We start from the raw sequence: 23793 nt of genomic DNA, 5'->3' as shown, positions 1-23793 counted from the left end.
GATTACATCTGGGTGGAGGGCCTAAAAGATATGAGAAATCCAGCAACAGTTGCAGCAGTGTTACCATGTCTCGATAAAAAACAGTATAAAGCCCAAGTGGATGCACCAGCATGTCACACAGGACATCCCCAATCACACTCTGTAGTTTCACAGGCGGCACAGCTCAGGGACAGAAATCCTTCCACACCATTATCAGCACCTCCAAACAAATAAGGTAGGCGCCTCTGTAATATTGCGCTTTTCTTCCATGCCGGCGGTTACAGTGAAAGCAGCAAATCCCCTGGCTGTACTAGAACAATATACTAGGCAAATGTGGCCTAAGAATGCCCCATACCTGTACAAGCTTCCAGAAGACACAGTGTGAAGCTAAGAAGGTTTTACCAAAGTGTGAGCGTACATCGTCCGAAATTATTCATGATGCCATGGACATTGGCACCACTGGATTCAGATGGCTAGCTGTGGCAACAATGTTAAGACGCCAGGGATGTCTCATAAGCTACCTTCTTCAGGCCAGAGGTCTAGATCAAGATATTAGATGTGCCTTAAGTTGGGGATGCCCTGTTTGGAACAAACAATATCGGTGATGCTCTCCAGGCCATAAAAATGAATAAAAACACTGCTAAGTTATAGGGGAACTTAAAATATAAAAAGCTGCCCTTTTTTGGGTGATCGAAGTAGAGGACAGCCATCTTATAGAGGGTGATACCAACAGTTCTGCTTCCCAACATACTCCTCGACTAGTCCACATTTTCGACCTCAATACCAGCAAAGACAGCAAACATCAGTGGCCATGTATAGACCTATTCCAAGGGGTAAATCAGGACAGCAAGGCAGAGAAACCAGCCGCCGTCAATGACCCCCTATAGGCCCTGGCTAATCCCTTGTTTTTTCCATCGAGCGTAGCAAGAATAAGAACCATTCATTTGCAACACAACCAAAACAAATAATGAACCAATGGGTCTTAGACCAGGTTTAATTTGGCCACACATTGAAATTCATCTAGATACCTCCTTCAACCCCACCTCAGACTTCCATCCAAAAACATCTGCAACTTCTCAAGTTGGAGGTCAAACCATGCTCAGAAAGGTGCTTTAGGGAGAGTTCCTCTACCCAAGAGAGAAACGGTTTCTCTGCCAGTTTCTTTTTAATTCGAAAGAAATCAAAGCAGTGGAGACCATTTCTGGATTTAGGAAACCTTATCGAATATTTCAACAAACAGTTGTTATGCACGGTTGCATTACAGGATATATTGCAACTCCTGAACCGAGGAGATTACATGTCATCCCTCAATCTTCAGGACACATATTTTCATACTACTATCCATCTAAGACACAGGAAATGTTTTAGGTTCACAGTAGCCGTCTGCCATCATCAGTTCAGGGTGCTCCCCTTTGGTCTCACATCCACCCCTCACATTTTTATAAAGTGCTTAGCGCCAGTAGCAGCCAGGGCCGGACTGGGAACCAAAACCGGCTCCTGGCATAGTGCTCGGCCGGCCCCCCCTCTCCCCTCCCGAAAGAGTGGGGAGCTTCCCTGCAGGATCTGCAGGTAAACAACAAATAGCTGCCTTCTCATCGCTGATTCCACATCAGTCTTCTCAAAGTAAAGACAGTACATTTAGCTTTACAAGTTTTCCTTCTCAGAAACAGAATTCGGCAATACTCATTTGGAAAGACAATACAACCATGACACACTACATCAACAAGCAAGGTGGCACAATATCTCACCTGCTATCCAAGGAAGCTCAACAGATCTGGGAATGGTCCATCCATCAAAAAAGTACAGAACATATACCTGGGCACAAGACACTATAACAGAGACTCTGAGCAGACTAAAACCATATTGCCATTATTGGGAAATGGATCAACAAATTCTATATCAGAATTTCCTCCGGTGGGACAAACCAAACCTGAACCTCTTCGCGACTCTCCAAAACAGGAAGTGTCAGTTCTTCACAAGCTAGTATCCTCATCTGGGATCGTGGGGGTATGCATATTCGATCGCAAGGTCCAGATTCTTTGCATACACCTTTCCTCTGATGAGTCTCCTCCCAAAATTCTTCTGAAAGTTGAAGACCGAACCCTGCCGGATAATTCTCCAGTCTTTAATGTGGCCGTGCCAGCATAGGTTCACGGAACTAATCATCCTCATTCAAGAGCATCACTTTCAACAGAAACCAATCACTTTGCGGCTGACGATGAGCCTGGGACAAGTTCTGCATCCAAACCCCAAGTCACTACGATTATCAGCCTGGCTTCCGATTACAATGAATTTTGGCACATGAACATTCAATCAGACAGACAGTACTAATAAAACAGATCACCTCAAGTGGAAAAGAATTTGCATATTGTGCCAAAGAGCTAATGTACATCCCATCTCCTCTTCACCGAAGAGATTCTAGCTTATCTTCTATACCTTTCTCAATGGGTCTGGCACACGCCTCCATTAAAGTCTACCTGGCAGCTATTTTTCGCTTTAGGTGATCGTCCAAAACACCATCACTATGGTCTACTTGACTCCTAAAGCATTACCTCAATAGATAATCCAGAACCTTCCAGCCAGTGAGGCCTCCTCCTCTTCTTTGGCAGCTTAACACTGTAGTTTTACAGTTCATGAGAGATCCAATCTAGCCTATCCATAAAACAATTTTCTCTTGGAAGGTAGCTATCCTAGTTTTAACATCAGCAAGAAGAGTCAGTGAAATTCAGGCTTCCACCATTCAGGAACCTTTCCTCCAGTCAGGCATGATGGGGTTATTCTTGAATCAAACCATGAATTCATTTTAAATCCCCATCAGACTTTCATCTCAATGAACCTGTGGTTCTCAAGTCGTTTTTTCGAACCCTCAAATGTTAGCAGAACGGGCATTGCACTCTTTGGATATCAAAAGGTGATTAAAGTTCTATTTGGATAGGACTAGGATTTTTCACAGATCCAACCAACTCTTTGTAGCCTACAGTGCTCCAAGGAAAGGTTTTCCTCTATCAAAACAAAACAGCTCTAGATGGTTATCTAGCACCATTCCATACTTTCATCAGAAGGCTGGCAGACCTTTAAGCACAAAAGTGCATGCTCACTCCACAATACTATGTTTACTTCCACGGCATTGTTTGCTAGTGTGTTACTATCAGATATCTGCAGAGCGGCAGCCTGGAAAAGTATGCCATCCTCTTACTAATTACGCATATTTTATTCACTGTTCATACGTTTATGTATACTTTGTATTCCTCTCTAGAGGATGTTACATTTATAGGAAAATATGCTTTTTCACTGCTGTTTAGTCTGATTTGAGCATGTGAATCTATGAAAGTTTCAGTACTGGAGTAACAAAATAAGTTATTTACCTTCAACTGTAGTTCTCCAGTACTCAAATCTTTTATAGATTCACATCCGACCCACCCTCCTCCCCTGGGAATCTCTACTTCCATCTCTCAGTGCAGTTTAACGTATTCTCACTCATGGTCAAAAGAACTGAGGGACTGGAGCTTTTCACAAAATTGTTCTTACAGGGTGGTGCAACCTAATTGGTTGAGATGTAAGTTTAATCCTTTTTTAAAAATAATGACTAGGAAACGTTACTAAACTAAAATGCCTATGGCCTCTATAGTCTATCTCTATTATTACATTGCCTTTTTTATGGTACCAAGGACTCATCTCGCCGATGGCGAATGATTGAACCATGTGAATCTATGAAAGATTCCAGTACTGGAGAACTACAGTTAAGGGTAAGTAACTTATCTTCTTTTTCACCTGTCTCCCCAATGAGCTTTTCTTGCCTTTCTGTGCTAATCACACTTGCCTGTATGCTTCTTCCCAACTACCCTCTGTGATGTTTTTCCCTCATGTACTCTGCCACTCGTTTTGCATTCTCGCCAATGTGCCTCTACCCTCTTCAGATGCTCTCTCACCGGTTTGCTTTTCTGTTCCACGTTGCTCTCCCTCTCGTTCGTGTTGCATCCCCATCCTGTACCCTCTGTTCCTTCAGCCCTTAAACCCATGTTGTTACCCACACCGCTTTGCCTTCCATGTTTCTTCTGCACCCTCTCTTGCGTATCTACCCCACCCGCTTTCCCACAAAAGGTTTAAGCAGGTTTTTTGCTGATCTGAGGTAAAAAAAAAAGTGACTGCTATTTTTGTATTCAAGTTCCTAGAAAAGTACACAGTAGTATTTTTTTTTATTTAGCCATGCAGCAGCACAGCATACGAGAAGCTGTACAGAATACATACAAACCATTGGCAGCCAGTAGGTCCCACAGGCAAGACATGTTGGCTGTGCCAGTGATTATTATGATTGCAGGTGATTTCCACCAGTTTTCGCTGGTGGTGTTTCTGGGGCAATCTACAAATTCAGACTCTTATCAAGACTTAAAATTTGATCTTGGTTTCTGAAGGCAGAAATACAAGCATGCATGTAATTTTCCACATTCCTGTGTTTTTTTACCTATGTATAATTCAACAGATGTAGTAGGATTATGTACTAATGTGGCACATTTCTGTGTTTACCAAGATAATCTAAACAATGGCCACAGTAGCTTCTCTATTTTTCCTGACTCATAATATACCTCTTTAATTATAATGGATGAGCCATAAAAACGAGAGAGTGAAAAGTAGGAAAAGGTTTATAAGGCTCAGTCTATACAGCACATTTCTTGTTAACTTGAAGTTTCTTGAGAAGTTAATTTTCAAATTAATAAAACATGTTTTTTATATTTTTTCAGGTGCAGGAAACCATCACTATTTTTTCTTATTTTTGATTTTCCTCAACATGGTGTGTGGATGGATGGTGTTCGCAACCTGTGTCTGTAAGTGTTTTTGTTGTTCATTTCTGTTTCGAATAGGTCCAGGCATCCTCCATGAAGAGACTACCTTTATGTACCAGCCTGATCATGCAATTAAAGATCCCATTTTACATACATGCAGTGGGAGACATTCAAAAGTGGACATAAAGTATCACCTAGGGCTGATGATGATGATGCAAAGGCTGTTACTTTAATAGAGAAATTGGTGGTACAAAAAAGACATGGTTGACCAACAATCTGATTGACCGAGTATGCTTCCATTAATTCAGAATATTTGTGAATACACACATAAAACAAGCATCAAATAGAATTAGGTGTTTAAAGTCTATTGATTATTGTGGCTGCAAGCCATTGAGATATGTGTCTCACTGTTATATGTATGCATACAAGTATTAACCAAGTAAATTACCTTAGTTTGTGGATATTACCTTTCACCTGCATTCTATGATGATCCTTGTTTCTGTCCACAGATTGGAAAAGACACTGTGCAACAAATTTTTATCATGATGGCTTATGGATCTTCATCACCCAGATCGTGTCTTGTTCTCCCTGGGTTTTGTACATATTCATTATTGTGATCTTCCACTCCTTTTGGTCTACATTGATGCTTGTCCTTCAGTTATATCAGGTAATTTTGTTTCAGCTATAATGAAGTAACGTAAAGAAATGCATTGTCTTAAGGTATTAAGTACTTTATTATGTAATAGCTCTCCATGCTTTAACAGCACCTATTTATACTCCATACTTCATTTGCTAAATGTATGCGCACAGTTGTCCTGCAGTTGTGTTTATACAATGGGATGCAAAGGTCATTCTAGCTGCCTCATTCTCTTAAACCTCTGACAAGTAGCAAGTTATATTCTGTGCCCTTCCCTTCAGATAATAAATATATATAAGTTCAAGTTTGTTTATACATGAGTCATTGACGCAAACACCTTTTGCAATAGGGTGACCGATCTGAGAATATGCTGTGAGCTCAGCTTGCTTTGATGACAGTGGCCCCAGTACAAATGCATGTGCACATTTAACACTTTGAGGCTACTTATAATGTTCCCAGGTACTTATAATGCTCCCTGTTCTTCTTTTTTTTAAACAAGATTAATAATGGAGAATCAGTGTAAAGCCATTATTGGCCATATGAAAATAAATTAGGGGCCAATCTAGCAAGCTTTTCTGAATTCCACTTTGCCTGATCTAATATTCATGTGTTTTTGCTCATATGAAAATCTGCTCGGCAATTGCAAATTCACCTTCCCTTTACCCATTTTCTTCTCCACCAATAAAGAAAAACGTTTATGTTCTCTTTATCAGGAGTTGAATTCCAACCTTTTCCTTTAACGCAAGAGAATGGAGAGGAGTTGGTGGATACTCTTTAACATGTATGTATGTGTGTGTGGATGTACCAAGACTCAAAGGGCATTCCAGTCCTTCCCACTACTTTCCAGCCCCTGTACGTAGATTTCTGGAAAGGTGACAAAATCAGAGCCTTGCTTCATATCAAATCAAATGAGCCCTTCCATAGTCAGGGAGGATATTATTCTAGCTTTGATATAATGAGAACACTGCAATACTTTTACCTCAGTGCATGGCACCAAAAGGGACAAAATGATGTGTTTATGGGAAAGGTTTGTGCCCGCTAGGGGCCAGTCATTATGCCCAATTTTTAAACTACGCCCGACTGATTTAAAGCATCTACTCTCTTAAAAACGACCTCTTAATCCCTCTATTGGCTCCAGATTAGTCGTCGGGTATTATGTAAATAAGGGACTCCTTCCCTGAACTTGATCTATTGCCCTCTGTCGCAGAAAACACCCAGAGTCAGCATTATCACGGGACATCTGAACTTCAAATTATATCTCTCAACACTCGCTCCTTGACAAGATATAAATTGGATATATTTCACGTACTGCACTTAAGTAAACCAGATATTCTTTTACCAACTGAAACCTGGCTTTCACAGGAGTCCACCCCTGATATGCTGGCCACCCTCCCCAATAACTACTATATCTTTCAGGCTAATCAACCGGCTGGGAAAATAGGGGTGGGGTAGCTGCCATATTTCGTCATGAACTTAAATTCACCACACTCACTGCGTTTGATATTACTACGGTGGACAATTAAGTTATTAGCTTGATCCTGCGTCTGTACCCTTAGTTTGTGTACTGCTAAACAGGCCCCCTCAGAACATGCCCCTTTCCCCCCAGATATTAGGTGAGCAGATGGCCCATCTAATATTCAACCATGCTAAAGCACTGCTGATAAGGGATTTTAACTATTGGGCCAATGACGTGACAGGGGGCCCACACTCTGAAGAACTGACCGATCTACTTAGATGATTGAACTGTATCCAACACATGACATCTCCTACACATATCAAAGGCCACACTCTAGATCAAATTTGGACATCTAATCTTAGTGTCGACATTGTCATTGACCATGTCTCCCTGCATATGGTCTGAATACTTTCTAATAAAGTTTGTGAATAATAATGCCACCACATGCAAACCTCCAGGTGAGGGAGGGCTTATGGTTAGGAAATGGAACAGCATTGACATCAATGCCGTCTGCTGCTCAATAGTGAACACAGTGCCCATTAATCAGCCATCTGTGAACATAAGTGAGGAAAACATCACAGCTTGGTAAATAGCAGCTAGCATTGTACATGCCCCCTTCTGGATAACAAAAACAGTTAGATGTCATGAGGCCCAGAGATGGTTCGCAGAAGATTTAAAAGCTCAAACACTAGCCCTGCACCAAACTGAAAGAAAGTGGAGACGGAACTACTCCCCTGATAAGAGACATCTACTCAGCTCAACTTAAGCAATATACAAATCCATTCAATCTACCAAAGCCACCTATTTCTCTTCAAAGATTCTGAATTCTACCAATAAATCGAAAGAAATATTCTCTATTGTCAGTGAGTTATCTTATCCTGACAGAGTTACAATAAAATCAGTTCCATCCCAGTTGCTCTATAACTACTTGAATACCTTCTTTATCGACAAAATTACTATGATTAAAGTCCGCATCCCTGCTAGCCTTGTATATGAAGCTCTACCAACGGCACTGAGAAACCCTTGCTCTTCGCTTCCATTCCCAGCAATCAGCCGAGAAGCCTTCTTGGAACTACTGATCAAAGTTAAGTCTGGATCTCCTGCTGACAGCTGTCCACCCTACATTTTAAGAGTAATTTTTACTGCAAGCCCTGACACTGCCCCCCCTTTTTTTGTTAACAAGTCATTAATACAGGGCTGAGATCCTAGACCTTCAAAAAGCTATCATAGTTACTCTTATAAAAAAACCTAGGGCCAACCCCCTGTTCCCACTTAATTATAGCCTATGTCTTGGCTTCCTTTCCTGGCCAAGGTATTGGAAGCTCACGTGGAGAATAGCCTCTGTTCATTTATTGAACAGTCTTAATTCCTTGATCCTCACCAAGCAGGTTTCTGTCCCTTTCAGTCAACTGAGGCAGTAATACGGACTGTGTTGGATGAACTACGGAAGGAAGCTGGTAAGGGCACCCCTCAGGCCTTGGTGCTTTTAGGTCTATCCGCGGCTTTTGACACGGTTGGCCATGGAATTCTGGTGGACCGTGTCAGGGTCGCAGGACTTCATGGTTCAGCTCTCAGATGGATTAAGTCCTTTTTGGAGGACTGCTCCCAGTCCCTTCACCTCTCCCACTTTACAGCGCCTTATGTTAGGTCTCCTTGCCACAGGAATCTTCATTATCCCCGCACCTGTACAATCTGTACCTACTCCCTTTTATTCTGTCCCTTAGAGAAAGAGACATGAGCACATTTAATTACGCAGATGACCTGCAACTAATCCTTACTATTGACAATACCCCTGATTCCATTTCTGATTTCCAATCCACAACGCTGCACATCTGCAACTGGATGAACATCAACCACCTAAAGCTAAATCTGGATAAAATCGAATTGATCTTGCTAGGGGGGGCCCGCAACCATTTGAGCCCAAATTTTTGGTCAACTGAACTGGGCTCTACCACAGTGCCACCTTCCTCAGCTAAGAGCCTTGGGGTTACAATGAACCTACCAGCTTCTTCCAGTTGCGGAAGATCAGTGAACTTCTCACTAGGAAAGCATTGGTTCAGGCCGTCCTAGCCTTGGTCATTTCTCACATAGACTACACTAATTCACTTTATTTCAGTCTGCTGGCGTACCTAGTTAAAAGACTGCAGTTAGTACAGAATCAAGCCGCCAGACTGGTTTTCCATCAGCCAAGATAGCAACACGATTCCCCTCTCATGTGGAAACTACATTGACTCCCTGTAACACTACTCTGCGCTTTAAAATTCGGGTGTTTCATTTTTAAATCCCTGTATGAAGCCTGTCCGATAGTTGTCTCATCTCATTCAGAGATATATACCTACCCACAAATTTGCGCTCTGCCCACATGAATCTCCTGGCCACACCTTCATACACACTGAAGAGATTAGGCGGTAGCAGATTTGCAGTGTTGGACCACACCTCTGGAATGCTCACCTGCTTGACATCAGATCCCTGACAGACCTTTTGACATTCAGGAGACTCCTTAAGACCTTGCTGTTTATCCAAGCATATGAATAACTCGCTAGGACTCTGGCTACTCCTCTATTTTGCACCAAGAAACCAACCGGTGTTTGTGCGCTCTATAAATAATTTTAACATAACTCAGAAATGTACTTTTATTATGTTATCTTGTCCTATGGAGAAGTAGATCTTTTAAAAAGAATCTACTCCCATGTTCTTTAATGTCATCATGGAACTGCAGTCAAGGTTCTAGGCCAAAAGAAATGCAAGTGGAGTAAAAAAAAGCCAGCCGTGGTGAGTCCTTGAAAGTGAAGTGTTGAGAGTGTATATGCAGTTAAAGAGGTAGCCTCATGGACTGTAATAAAGGTATTTATATAACTGATAAAGTCCTTTATTGTGATAAAGAAAAAATTCCATTCTAACCTGGGAAATTTTCTACATCTAAGGACTTTAAAATTCCATTCTAAGCTGTTTGGGAATTTTTCTACATCTAAGGACTTTGTACAAATGTAATATGTTTTTGTACATAGCGTGTGTGGTTATGTTGCGCAGATGCCTTCGATTATTCGGGTATTCCCATCATAAATCTAATCGTAAGAGATCGAGCTGTAATGTTTCCTTTCCTAAAAACCAGCCAAGTGCATTTGATCTGAAGGCTTTTATACAGACCTCTATACCGATGAGGAAGTAGAACACAGGAACATTGACGAGTATCTTGCCAGCAATATTACATGCATAACAGAGGTGTACGTGTGAACTCTGGCCTGCAACCTGGGCTAGATGGCTTTATCCCCAGCTTCTACAAGGTGTTTGATGCGTAGCTGAGCACTTTACATACCTCCACAACTCCTGTGCCAAAACGAGCTCCCTCAAGGTCACCATGAATAAAGCGGTAATCAGCGTGATCCCCAAACCAGAGAAAGATCCCACCCTATACTGCTCGTACTGCCCCATCTCTCTCGCCTAAATGTAATGCCAAACTATTCATGGGCATCCTAGCGGCGCACCTCAAACTGCTTATTAGACCGTTTAAAAAAATCTACACCCATGTTCTTTAATGTCATCATGGAACTGCAGTCAAGGTTGTAGGCCAAAACAAATGCAAGTGTAGTAATAAAGGCCAGCCTTGGTGAGTCCTTGAAAGTGAAGTGTTGAGAGTTTTTATATGCAGGTAAAGAGGTAGCCTCATGGGTTGTAATAAAGGTTTTTATATAACTGATAAAGTCCTTTATTGTGATAAAAAAAATCCATTCTAAGCTGTCTGGGAATTTTTCTACATCTAAGGACTTTAAAATTCCATTCAAAGCGGTCTGGGAATTTTTCTACATCTAATGACTTTAAAATTCCATTCTAAGCTGTCTGGCAATTTTTCTACATCTAAGGACTTTGTACAAATGTAATATGTTTTTGTACATAGCATGTGTGGTTATGCGTAGACGCCTTGCATTAGATTATTCGGGTATTCCCATCATAAATCTGGATTTGTCCATTTTCACTAGAAAAGGAGTAAAGTGTTTAGGCACTGTGGCATGTCTGTTAATATAAATTGTTCTATTGAATTTGAGTGAAATTGAGTTTGTGTTTTTCCCCCTTTTGTCTTTGTGGGGGCAGATAAACTATTGTGTACACCCATGCTTTTTGGGAACAAGATATTCACTTGAGTCTCAGAAGAGTTCTTCTGGAAGCCTGCATGATCTTGGGGATTCAGGTCCCTTCAGGGAGGCAAGACATCTCCTCAGCAGTACTTGGGACATAAATGTTTGACATATCTAGGTTTGTAGGCTTTCTAGCATGGTGGATTCATCCAACAGAAGAGTATGGAAGGTGTGGTTGCGCCTCTCTGTAATATATTAAAAAATCTGGGAGAGTCGGGGGCCCCCCTTGAGTCGTGGCCTCGTCAAGAGGCGATGAGAAAGACGCGCTTGTTGCCCCTGCCATATGAAATTGATAATCCTGGTTCTCAGTTCTTTAAATAACCCCTTCTCAGGCAGGATAGGTAGCCCCTGGAAGAGATAGGGGAGGCGGGGAAGCATGTTCATCTTTACTGTGTTAATTCGATATATCTAGGAGATATAGGCTGTGCTCCATTTTTTTAAGTCATTTTTAAGCTGTCTAAGCAACGGGAAGAAATTGGCACTATATAATCGCTCAGATTGGGGGTAATTTATTAGGGGAATCCTTACCCCCGAGGGTGGAGCCCCGGGTTTCTCCACCCACACATGAGCCAGGTCCTTACAGGCAACACTACAGTAGTGGAATCGCTCCCAGTGTGCAGAGAGTCAATGTTGATGTGTTTGTAGACAATTGACCATTACATTTTTGTGATTCTCCTACACCTAGCAGCAGACGGAAACCCACAGGGACACACAGTCAGTTCTCAGAACAAAGTGTCTCAGCTGTTGATCTTCCCTTTTAGGTAGCCGACCAAGTAGGACATTATTTTTTCAGGCAACGGTCAGATCACACAAATCTTGTGCTACTCGGCCTTCAATGCTTTTCTAATGCGAGAATATGATATCATGAATGGGTGCTTTCATAAAAAAGTATTGGGGTGAAAGGTCTCTGCCTACAGGCCTTCGACAAGAGATTGGAATTACATAGTGGTCCTCTATTTATGAAAGATATTGTCTAATCAGTGACAACAGTTTTTTTATTACTACAGTTCTCCAGTTCTTTAAGAGGCTGCTCTGTTCCAGACCATGCATGCTTTACAGATTGCCCTGTTGAATGAATTTGAGGCATGGTGTGTCCAAACTTATTTTTTGTCCCCTATTATAGTGGATGCCATTACCCTCTTAAGTAATTCCTGCCTCCAATGGTTTCAATTTCTTTTACCACAAAAGACCCACGTTCCTGTCTTTTAGTCTCAGTATCTTACTCTAAGGTTTAAGAAAAACTGTAAATCTGTTGAACCCACTGACTTTTATATGCCGTTGATTGAAAGACCTAAGAGTGGGTGACCAGCAATGGCTGGTTAACTGATGCAAGGAAGGAGGAACCTATTTCAATACAGACCATATCAATATAGATAGTAAGATGCATCTAAATATGTTTAAGAATGCTGTAAACAAGATTGCAGATGGAATTTGCGTGAATGCCGTAAGAGATCAAGCTGTAATGTATCCTTTCTTAAAAAACAGCCAAGTGCATTTGAGGGCTTTTATACAGACCTCTATACCGATGAGGAAGTAGAACACTGAAACATTGACGAGTATCTTGCCAGCAATATTTCATGCATACCTCAGGTGTACTTGTGAACTCTGGAGGCAGATATCCACCACACGAGGTTCTCTCGGCTATAGCCCGCGTGCAACCTGGGCAAGATGGCTTTCACCCCAGCTTTTACAATGTGTTTGCCGCGTAGCTGTGCTCTTTACGCACCTCTACAACTCCTGTGCCAAAACGAGCTCCCTCAAGGCCACCATGAATAAAGCGGTAATCAGTGTGATCCCCAAACCGGAGAAAGATCCCTCCCTATGCTGCTCGTTCTGCCCCATCTCTCTCGCCTAAATGTAATGCCAAACTATTCATGGGCATCCTAGCCGCGCACCTCAAACTGCTTATGGAGGGTCTGATCCACCTGGAACAGGATGGTTTCATACCATAGAGAGACTGCAACAACAATATGACATACCTGTTCACTTCATGAATAAAGCCTTCCGATCCCAAACATAAAACTCTACTCATGTCGCTGAAAAAGCATTACATGAAGTGCATTCGCCCTTCCTATGGTGGGTCCTGGAAGAGAGCGGCCTAGGACTGCGCTTTGCACATGGGGGAAATTGGGCTCTGTTAGACCCCTAGCTCAGGTTAGTCAATGGTTTGTTCTTGCACACCTTTCCCATCACTAGCGGTATGAGATAGAGGTGCTCGCGCTCTCCTAACCTTTTGGCGCTCCACATGGAACCCCTCAAAGATAGAATCCTGATATTCCTGCAGACTACAAGCCTTACTTTTTTTGGCTTCTGGAGCATAAAATAGCACTTTATGCAGATGACATTGTAGCGTACCTAACGCAGTCCCTTACATCATTGCCTGCCCAGCTGGACAAGTTGAAGGGCTACGACTCTGTGTCTGGCTTTAAACTAAACCTCCAGAAATCACAGGCTGTTACTCTTACAACAGAACAGCAAGATGATCTCTAACTAGAACACCAGTTTCCATTTCCATGGGTGTCGTCCTGGTTCCATTACCTAAGGCTTAAGATCTGCTCCTCGTTAGCGGCCAACACATAGAGATGTCCGGACTAAGGACAGAGATTCACACCGAACAAAATAAAAACCTGCTTGGACAGGTCAATAAGTGTAGGCAACTTCAGATGATGTGAAGACTCCTCACTGAAATATTTGTGGACCACTGGCTACAATCTCCTATGCTGGACTATACTTCTCAATGCGTTATAATCAAGTGACCACTCAGAGCACTAGCCCAGCTGCCGCCCCCTTTGGCATCAGTCCGTCCTATGATTGATAGCATATTATTTGGACAGAGACTCAATCCTTGTCAATCCTTCGATATGCTCATATCCAAGGGTCTCTGCTGTTTCAGTCACACAAAATAATAATTTGTTGAAGCCAAGAACAAACTGTGCAGCCTCAATTTCTGCTATATGCTTGTATACCCGGCCAAGCCTAATGTCATTTACAGTTCCCAGAAACTCTTCTTTGAATCCCAAAACTGGTGTTTCATTGGATGGAGGAATGTGTCAATTCTCAGCCGCATACCATGTTCAGGTTTGACACTGGAAATTCCTTAGCGAAAAAATCCCTGTCCTCCTAAATACACTAAAGGTACCACATGCCACAGAAATTGTACAGGAGGGCCCTGGTGTGACAACAAGAAAAGCTAACGCGCCGTAGTGGGGGGTTGATGGAAGACTCCATCTCTCTGGATTCGATTACGATTTGATTAATGCTTCTTTTTGGTGGGGGGCCTTGAGGGTCCCTTCGTGACTTGGAACTGGAGTCCTCTGATAACCCCCTTGCTAATGTTTCCTCACCCTGTCACTCCTCTCTATATCCCTTTTACCCACCCCCAAAGTTGCCCTCCAATGGCAGGAGATGATGACCAAGAAGATACATTATTTATGATTTCAGCCTGTGGTGAGATAGCGATGGAGCATAGAGATGGAACCTGACCCACTTAGTGATTGTTGAGGGTGGGGGTTCATACTCTGGGCTAAAAGCAATGGAAGTAAGTTGCAGGGAGGGGATATCTTTGGGATATGACCTCAATGGTGCTCAATTGACACAGTGTGTTTAGTGTGCTCAGTGACAGACACTTTGTTTCCGAGGTATAGGGCAACAGGGTTTGGGATGTGGTTTGATGTTTAAGATGTTGACGCTGCATTACCTTACTCTGGTTGACACCCGGCCACTATGGGTGTTGTTTTCCTAACAGATGGATGATCACATTAGAGGGTTCCAGAGTGACAAGTTACATATAATAACCTTGAGCGTCAGCAACATAATGGGGAAGATTAAAAGAGTGGCAGTTCTTCAGGCCTGTAAGGGACTCCAAGCAGATACACTGTTCCTCCAAGAGCGCCTGCTAGTGGGTAATAAGGTACCCTTCTTAGCTCTATATGGGTTCACTCTGGCTTTCTCTCTGGGTTTATGAGGGGGACCAGGGGTTCAGCTGCACATCCTTTTGTGGATAAAAAGAAATAGACGTATTGATGGGGCAGTAAATGGCCTTCTCTATAAGGAACCCTTGACATTCTTATCCCCGTTAAGCACCTCTTTCCTTTAGGTTATTAAAAAATTATTAGGAGAGCTACCAGAAGGTCCTTTGGTGCTGGGGAGTAATTGGAATGGGGTTTTAGACTCTAGGGATAGGCTTCAGAAGAGGGAAAGGGCTGCAAGAGACCATTCCGAACTTCACCCGGTCTGCAGGCTCACCTTAAAGGGAGGCATTCGGACTTTTGAACGCACTTCACCCTTCCTCCGTCTGTCATGCAGGCTGTTGCATTTGGGGATGAAAAAATAGGGGGGTTGAAGTTGATTTCAGATCAGTGGGTGGGTTTCTGTTAAGGCACTGTGATTTTCCTGATCTGTGTTGTGTGTTCAGTTGGACATTGGATAACACTCCATTTTGTTAATTTATCTCCCCAGTTCTGATCTGAGGTACAACAAGCCAAATTAAATATAGAAAAAAGGCTATTGATTCGAGCCCAAGAAATTTCAGTGAAAGTAAAAGAGGACTCTGGGTATATTGACCATGCATTGAAAGAAAAGCAGGACTTCACACCTGTTTATGCCCTGGGAGTGGCCATCTTGGAATGGTCTTGTGTGGCAAGTTATCAATAGGTGGAAATTCCACTACTCTGTTGCCCTTGCATTGAAAGAAAGGCAGGAATTTATACTGGTTATACCCTGGGAGCGGCCATATTAGAATGGTCTTTTGTAGCAAGTTACAGTGCGCTGTATCTAAAGAAGGGATTTCCACTACTCTCTAGTGACATCCTAACAACGAGCAAGTGTATCATTACACAGTGCTCCGATTGCTTGCAATCTACAGGTGGAATATTACACTACTCTCTGGTGACATTTCAACATCCTCTCACGACCACTTTAATCTGGTCGCTATCCTCACCATGGCATGACCTATCATTCGCTCCTATGAGATCCTGGCACAGGTAGGTCTTAATGCTTTTAAGATTGTCTAATCTTTCTAAGAGAGCGGCATAGACCTTCAAACACAATCTGCTCTAACGATTACCTGAAACGCTCATCTCTGATACCTATTTCTGAACGTCAAAGGGTGTTGTGGTTACCAACCTAATTTTCTACACTACCAGAAGAGCTCAGTGGAGAAGAGTCTTAACATCAACTCTTCCTTCCAAACCAATGAGCAAAACTCTTCATGGTTTCAGAATAACTATATTACCCTCACCTGACTTCAATGCTGATCTTGCCATATCCCTCTGCAACAATGGAAGCATCCTTATACAAGCTTCATACCTTAATCCTTAACCCTGAACGCTTTAACAGAATCTTTCAGGATTAAAAATACACCTTATAATATGGTTCCTGCTAGTCCGCATAATCAAAGTCTCCTCTCAGCTGAAGAACCTTTTGTTTCATCCTCCTCTGCTTCCCCCTCACTTTGCTGCCCCCTCACTCCCCTTGAGTCGGTCTGACAAATCCCCCGGCACAGATCGTGAGTGCAATACCTACAAGCCTAACCTGGGTTTGCCAACTCAAGAGTGCTTGAACTCCAAAATGAGTGCTCTTCCTACCCCTCACTCAACCTCATACTCCTGTACTTCATCCGTGAACCCTCACCATCCTATCCCTTCCCCAATACTTACCTCATCACACAGTATAACGCCACTTTGCCCCCCACCACCATTCTCCAAGGGCTGTCTCTTCAACCACTCCCCCTAGACCTGCCGTCCACAATGCCAACCCTCCCCCATTGAGGGTAATAGGGCTGACCTCAAGCTGGATCCTGCCCCCCCCCCCCACACAAACACACACACAATCTCTTTTCACCCACTCAAGACTGGCTCAAACAACTTACAGCGCTCAACTGCACCCCTCATGTTGTTGACCCTATGACATCTTTAGGCATAAATCTGTGCAAATACCTGAATATGAAATATCACATCAGTGCAGCTATAAGGGGAGCCAATCATCAGCTCAACACATTAAGTAAATTCAAGCCATTCTTGCCTTCTGAGGACATTCAGTCCGCTGTCCATTTTCTAGTTATCTCACGCTTGGAGTTTGGAATGGTGAACCTAGCTGGGTTACCTGAAGCTAGATTGGCACCTCTAAGAGCCACTCTGAACTCTGTGGCTAGACTAATCACTGTATCAAGAAAACATGACCACATCACACCAGACCTGATGCAACTAAACCGGCTGTCTACCGAAGCAAGGATCCGTTTCAAGATAGCTTGCCTGACACACAAATCTATTCACTACAACACCCTCGTTTTCCAGGCAAAAAAACGTGAACTATCTGATTGAAATCGGGCCCTAAGAAGCTCTAACACTCTACTGTTGAAATGTTTCAAATTCAAAAAGAAAAGAACCCACAACTGTGCTTTCTCTGGTCTTGCACCACTAATTTGGAACGCTCTTCCTCCCAAGATTAAACCCCTCAACCGCCTCATTCAAAAAACATGCCAAATGGTTACTTCTGAATAACCATCTACAGCAATAGTCCAGAAGCCATCCTAACTTAACTTTATTTCCTGTTGACACTCTTTGCTACTTCTGTTCAAACGTTTTAATTTACTCTCTTCACGTCCCCTATGAGAATTGTTGCTCTTTACATGTCTCACAAGATGGGTTGTTACTTTTGTTCAATGTTGTAATGTGGTCTATCCACATGCTCCATAAGACTTTGTTGCTTTTCTGGTACCACACGTCAGTTTATGATGTTGTATTCATGCTTTTACCTCCTTCCACTTCCGCTCTTTTGTACAGCGCTCTGATACCCATACAAGGTATTTTCGCACTTTATAAACCTTTTTAAATAAATACAATTCCTTAATAGCACCCTTTATAGAAGCCTTAGGCCCTTCGGATGTATGGCGACTGTTCCTACTGCAGGAGCAGGCTTTATGTTCAACTCTGGATCACACAACCGGTTTTCCCATCAGGACTACTTTTTGGTATTGAAGGCAGCAGTCCACAGAGTGATACCAATGCAGATTCTTCTCTGAGGACACTCTGACCACTCCCCGGTGGAAATCCACATTAAGACTAGGTGTAGGGTGGAGGTCGACTGGATTGTCTCTCCAAGAAGTGGTATGAAAAACACTCCCAGGTGAGGCATTTTTGATGCATATTTCGCCCACAATCAGGGATCAGTAGATTCTCCAGGAACCCTTTTGGAATCCTGCAAAGTGACTCTACTGCAGTACATTATAAGTTATCAGAAGAACACTACAATTGGTAAATGATGCAAACTCCTGTATTCTGGATCTGGAGGCAGTTTGCCTCATAGAGCTAAGACCGGAAACTTGCAGGGATATTGTCCGCAACCAAATGATATTACAACAAACGTTATCGGGCGAAGCTTAGAAAATATGGCTTGGCACGCAGACCTGTCTTTGTCAATGGGGAGAATAAAGCGAGTAAGCCACTTTGTCTTTACTATAATATGGAGCACCGCACTCCGATTATATATCTTACCGACTCAGATGGCTCGAAAATTACAGGTGAAAAGAACATCATGTAGAAATTTGCACAATACCATGCTTGACTGTATGCCCAGAGAGACATGTGTTACCACAGGCGACAATTGTCCGCTTCATACTTCCCCCTCTCCCTGTCTGATGTCAAAAGGCAGTCTCTTGGAAGGCGATCTTAAAGCTGCATTCGGCACCTAAGAACCGCTTAAAATCCGGAAAAGCATTGGCCCCCAATGGTTACCCGGGTAAATTAAAAAAACAAGCATTTACAATGCAATGGTCTCGGCATCATTAAAGGTAGAGCTATTGGCATTGCTCATGACATTTTTTTTTTTCTTTAAATCATAAATAAATGGCATTGTCATTTACATTGTCAATACACACCACTCTGCACTCAACTGCACTCACCTGCACTGCACTCAACTGCACTCACCAGCACTGCACTGCACTCACCTGCACTGCACTCACCTGCGCTCACTTGCACTGCACTCACCTGCACTGCACTGCACTCACCTGCACTGCACTGCACTCACCTGCACTGCACTGCACTCACCTGCACTGCACTCACTTGCACTGCACTCACCTGCACTGCACTCACCTGCACTCACCTGCACTGCACTCACCTGCACTGCACTGCACTCACCTGCACTCACCTGCACTGCACTCACCTGCACTCACCTGCACTGCACTGCACTCACCTGCACTGCACTCACTTGCACTGCACTGCACTCACCTGCACTCACCTGCACTGCACTCACCTGCACTGCACTCACCTGCACTGCACTGCACTCACCTGCACTGCACTGCACTCACCTGCACTGCACTCACCTGCACTGCACTCACCTGCACTGCACTCACCTGCACTGCACTGCACTCACCTGCACTGCACTCACCTGCACTGCACTGCACTCACCTGCACTGCACTCACCTGCACTGCACTGCACTCACCTGCACTGCACTGCACTCACCTGCACTGCACTCACCTGCACTGCACTCACCTGCACTGCACTGCACTCACCTGCACTGCACTGCACTCACCTGCACTGCACTGCACTCACCTGCACTGCACACACTGCACTCGCCTGCACTGCACTCACCTGCACTGCACTCACCTGCACTGCACTCACCTGCACTGCACTGCACTCACCTGCACTGCACGCACTGCACTCACCTGCACTGCACTGCACTCACCTGCACTGCACTCACCTGCACTGCACTCACCTGCACGCACTGCACTCACCTGCACTGCACTCACCTGCACTGCACTGCACTCACCTGCACTGCACTCACCTGCACTGCACTCACCTGCACTGCACTCACCTGCACTCCACTGCACTGCACTCCACTGCACTCACCTGCACTGCACTCACCTGCACTGCACTCATCTGCACTGCACTACACTCACCTGCACTGCACTCACCTGCACTGCACTCACCTGCACTGCACTCATCTGCACTGCACTACACTCACCTGCACTGCACTCACCTGCACTGCACTCACCTGCACTGCACTCACCTGCACTGCACTCACCTGCACTGCACTCACCTGCACTGCACTCACCTACATTGCACTGCACTCACCTGCACTGCACTGCACTCACCTGCACTGCACTGCATTCACCTGCACTGCACTCACCTGCACTGCACTCCACTGCACTGCACTCACCTGCACAGCACTGCACTGCACTCGCCTGCACTGCACTCACCTGCACTGCACTGCACTCGCCTGCACTCCACTGCACTGCACTCACCTGCACTGCACTCACCTGCACTGCACTGCACTCACCTGCACTGCACTCACCTGCACTGCACTCACCTGCACTGCACTCACCTGCACTGCACTGCACATACCTGCACTGCACTCGCCTGCACTCCACTGCACTCACCTGCACTGCACATACCTGCACTGCACTCGCCTGCACTGCACTGCACTCACCTGCACTGCACTGCACTCACCTGCACTGCACTCACCTGCACTGCACTGCACTCACCTGCACTGCACTCACCTGCACTGCACTCACCTGCACTGCACTCACCTGCACTGCACTCACCTGCACTGCACTCACCTGCACTGCACTCACCTGCACTGCACTCACCTGCACTGCACTCACCTGCACTGCACTCACCTGCACTGCACTCACCTGCACTGCACTGCACTCACCTGCACTGCACTCACCTGCACTGCACTGCACTCGCCTGCACTCCACTGCACTGCACTCACCTGCACTGCACTCACCTGCACTGCACTCACCTGCACTGCACTGCACATACCTGCACTGCACTCGCCTGCACTCCACTGCACTCACCTGCACTGCACATACCTGCACTGCACTCGCCTGCACTCCACTGCACTGCACTGACCTGCACTGCACTCACCTGCACTGCACTGCACTCACCTGCACTGCACTCACCTGCACTGCACTGCACTCACCTGCACTGCACTGCACTCACCTGCACTGCACTCACCTGCACTGCACTCACCTGCACTGCACTCACCTGCACTGCACTCACCTGCACTGCACTCACCTGCACTGCACTCACCTGCACTGCACTCCACTCCACTGCACTCACCTGCACTGCACTCACCTGCACTGCACTCCACTGCACTCACCTGCACTCCACTGCACTGCACTGCACTCACCTGCACTGCACTGCACTCACCTGCACTGCAATCACCTGCACTGCACTGCACATACCTGCACTGCACTGCACTCGCCTGCACTCCACTGCCCTGCACTCACCTGCACTGCACTCACCTGCACTGCACTCACCTGCACTGCACTCACCTGCACTGCACTCACCTGCACTGCACTCACCTGCACTGCACATACCTGCACTCGCCTGCACTCCACTGCACTGACCTGCACTGCACTGACCTGCACTGCACTGCACTCACCTGCACTGCACTGCACTCACCTGCACTGCACTGCACTCACCTGCACTGCACTGCACTCACCTGCACTGCACTCACCTGCACTGCACTCACCTGCACTGCACTCACCTGCACTGCACTCACCTGCACTGCACTGCACTCACCTGCACTGCACTCACCTGCACTGCACTGCACTGCACTCACCTGCACTGCACGCACTGCACTCACCTGCACTGCACTGCACTCACCTGCACTGCATGCACTGCACTCACCTGCACTGCACTCACCTGCACTGCACTGCACTCACCTGCACTCCACTGCACTGCACTCACCTGCACTGCACTCACCTGCACTGCACTGCACTCACCTGCACTGCACTCACCTGCACTGCACTCACCTGCACTGCACTGCACTCACCTGCACTGCACTCACCTGCACTGCACTCACCTGCACTGCACTCACCTGCACTGCACTCACCTGCACTGCACTCACCTGCACATACCTGCACTGCACTGCACATACCTGCACTGCACTCGCCTGCACTGCACTGCACATACCTGCACTGCACTCGCCTGCACTCCACTGCACTGCACTCACCTGCACTGCACTCACCTGCACTGCACTCACCTGCACTCACCTGCACTGCACATACCTGCACTGCACTGCACATACCTGCACTGCACTGCACATACCTGCACTCACTACTCTGCACTCACTACTCTGCACTCACTACTCTGCACTCACTACTCTGCACTCACTACTCTGCACTCTCTACTCTGCACTCTGCACTCACTACTCACTACTCTGCACTCACTACTCACTACTCTGCACTCACTACTCACTACTCTGCACTCACTACTCACTACTCTGCACTCACTACTCACTACTCTGCACTCACTACTCTGCACTCACTACTCACTACTCTGCACTCACTACTCTGCACTCACTACTCTGCACTCACTACTCACTACTCTGCACTCACTACTCTGCACTCACTACTCTGCACTCACTACTCTGCACTCACTACTCTGCACTCACTACTCTGCACTCACTACTCTGCACTCACTACTCTGCACTCTGCACTCTGCACTCACTACTCTGCACTCACTACTCTGCACTCACTACTCTGCACTCTGCACTCTCTACTCTGCACTCACTACTCTGCACTCTGCACTCACTACTCTGCACTCTGCACTCACTACTCTGCACTCTGCACTCACTACTCACTACTCACTACTCTGCACTCACTACTCTGCACTCACTACTCTGCACTCACTACTCTGCACTCACTACTCTGCACTCACTACTCTGCACTCACTACTCTGCACTCACTACTCTGCACTCACTACTCACTACTCTGCACTCACTACTCTGCACTCACTACTCACTACTCTGCACTCACTACTCTGCACTCTGCACTCACTACTCTGCACTCACTACTCTGCACTCACTACTCACTACTCTGCACTCACTACTCACTACTCTGCACTCACTACTCACTACTCTGCACTCACTACTCACTACTCTGCACTCACTACTCATTACTCTGCACTCACTACTCTGCACTCACTACTCTGCACTCACTACTCTGCACTCACTACTCTGCACTCACTACTCTGCACTCACTACTCTGCACTCACTACTCACTACTCTGCACTCACTACTCTGCACTCACTACTCACTACTCTGCACTCACTACTCACTACTCTGCACTCACTACTCTGCACTCACTACTCACTACTCTGCACTCACTACTCTGCACTCTGCACTCTGCACTCACTACTCTGCACTCACTACTCTGCACTCACTACTCTGCACTCTGCACTCTCTACTCTGCACTCACTACTCTGCACTCTGCACTCACTACTCTGCACTCTGCACTCACTACTCTGCACTCTGCACTCACTACTCACTACTCACTACTCTGCACTCACTACTCACTACTCTGCACTCACTACTCACTACTCTGCACTCACTACTCTGCACTCACTACTCTGCACTCACTACTCTGCACTCACTACTCTGCACTCACTACTCTGCACTCACTACTCTGCACTCACTACTCTGCACTCACTACTCACTACTCTGCACTCACTACTCACTACTCTGCACTCACTACTCACTACTCTGCACTCACTACTCTGCACTCACTACTCTGCACTCACTACTCTGCACTCACTACTCTGCACTCACTACTCTGCACTCACTACTCTGCACTCTGCACTCTGCACTCTGCACTCACTACTCTGCACTCTGCACTCACTACTCTGCACTCTGCACTCACTACTCTGCACTCACTACTCACTACTCTGCACTCACTACTCTGCACTCACTACTCTGCACTCACTACTCTGCACTCACTACTCACTACTCTGCACTCACTACTTACTACTCTGCACTCACTACTCTGCACTCACTACTCACTACTCTGCACTCACTACTCT

The 23793-nt window shown here is 45.4% G+C and overlaps 1 protein-coding gene across 1 annotated transcript in view; it reads left to right on the top strand.

Moving 5' to 3' along the window:
• The window catches only part of ZDHHC13 (zDHHC palmitoyltransferase 13), a 265540-nt gene that overhangs the window by 193508 nt on the left and 48239 nt on the right, over nucleotides 1-23793 (top strand). The window contains exons 14-15 of the mRNA XM_078684239.1: nucleotides 4719-4802; nucleotides 5270-5427. Of these exons, the coding sequence (XP_078540365.1) occupies nucleotides 4719-4802; nucleotides 5270-5427 (242 nt within the window). The remainder of the gene's footprint in view (nucleotides 1-4718; nucleotides 4803-5269; nucleotides 5428-23793) is intronic.

Source organism: Lissotriton helveticus, chromosome 3_2 (assembly GCF_964261635.1).
Source record: "Lissotriton helveticus chromosome 3_2, aLisHel1.1, whole genome shotgun sequence".
Classification (NCBI taxonomy): Eukaryota; Metazoa; Chordata; class Amphibia; order Caudata; family Salamandridae; genus Lissotriton; species Lissotriton helveticus.
This window is presented reverse-complemented; position numbering and strand designations above follow the sequence as displayed.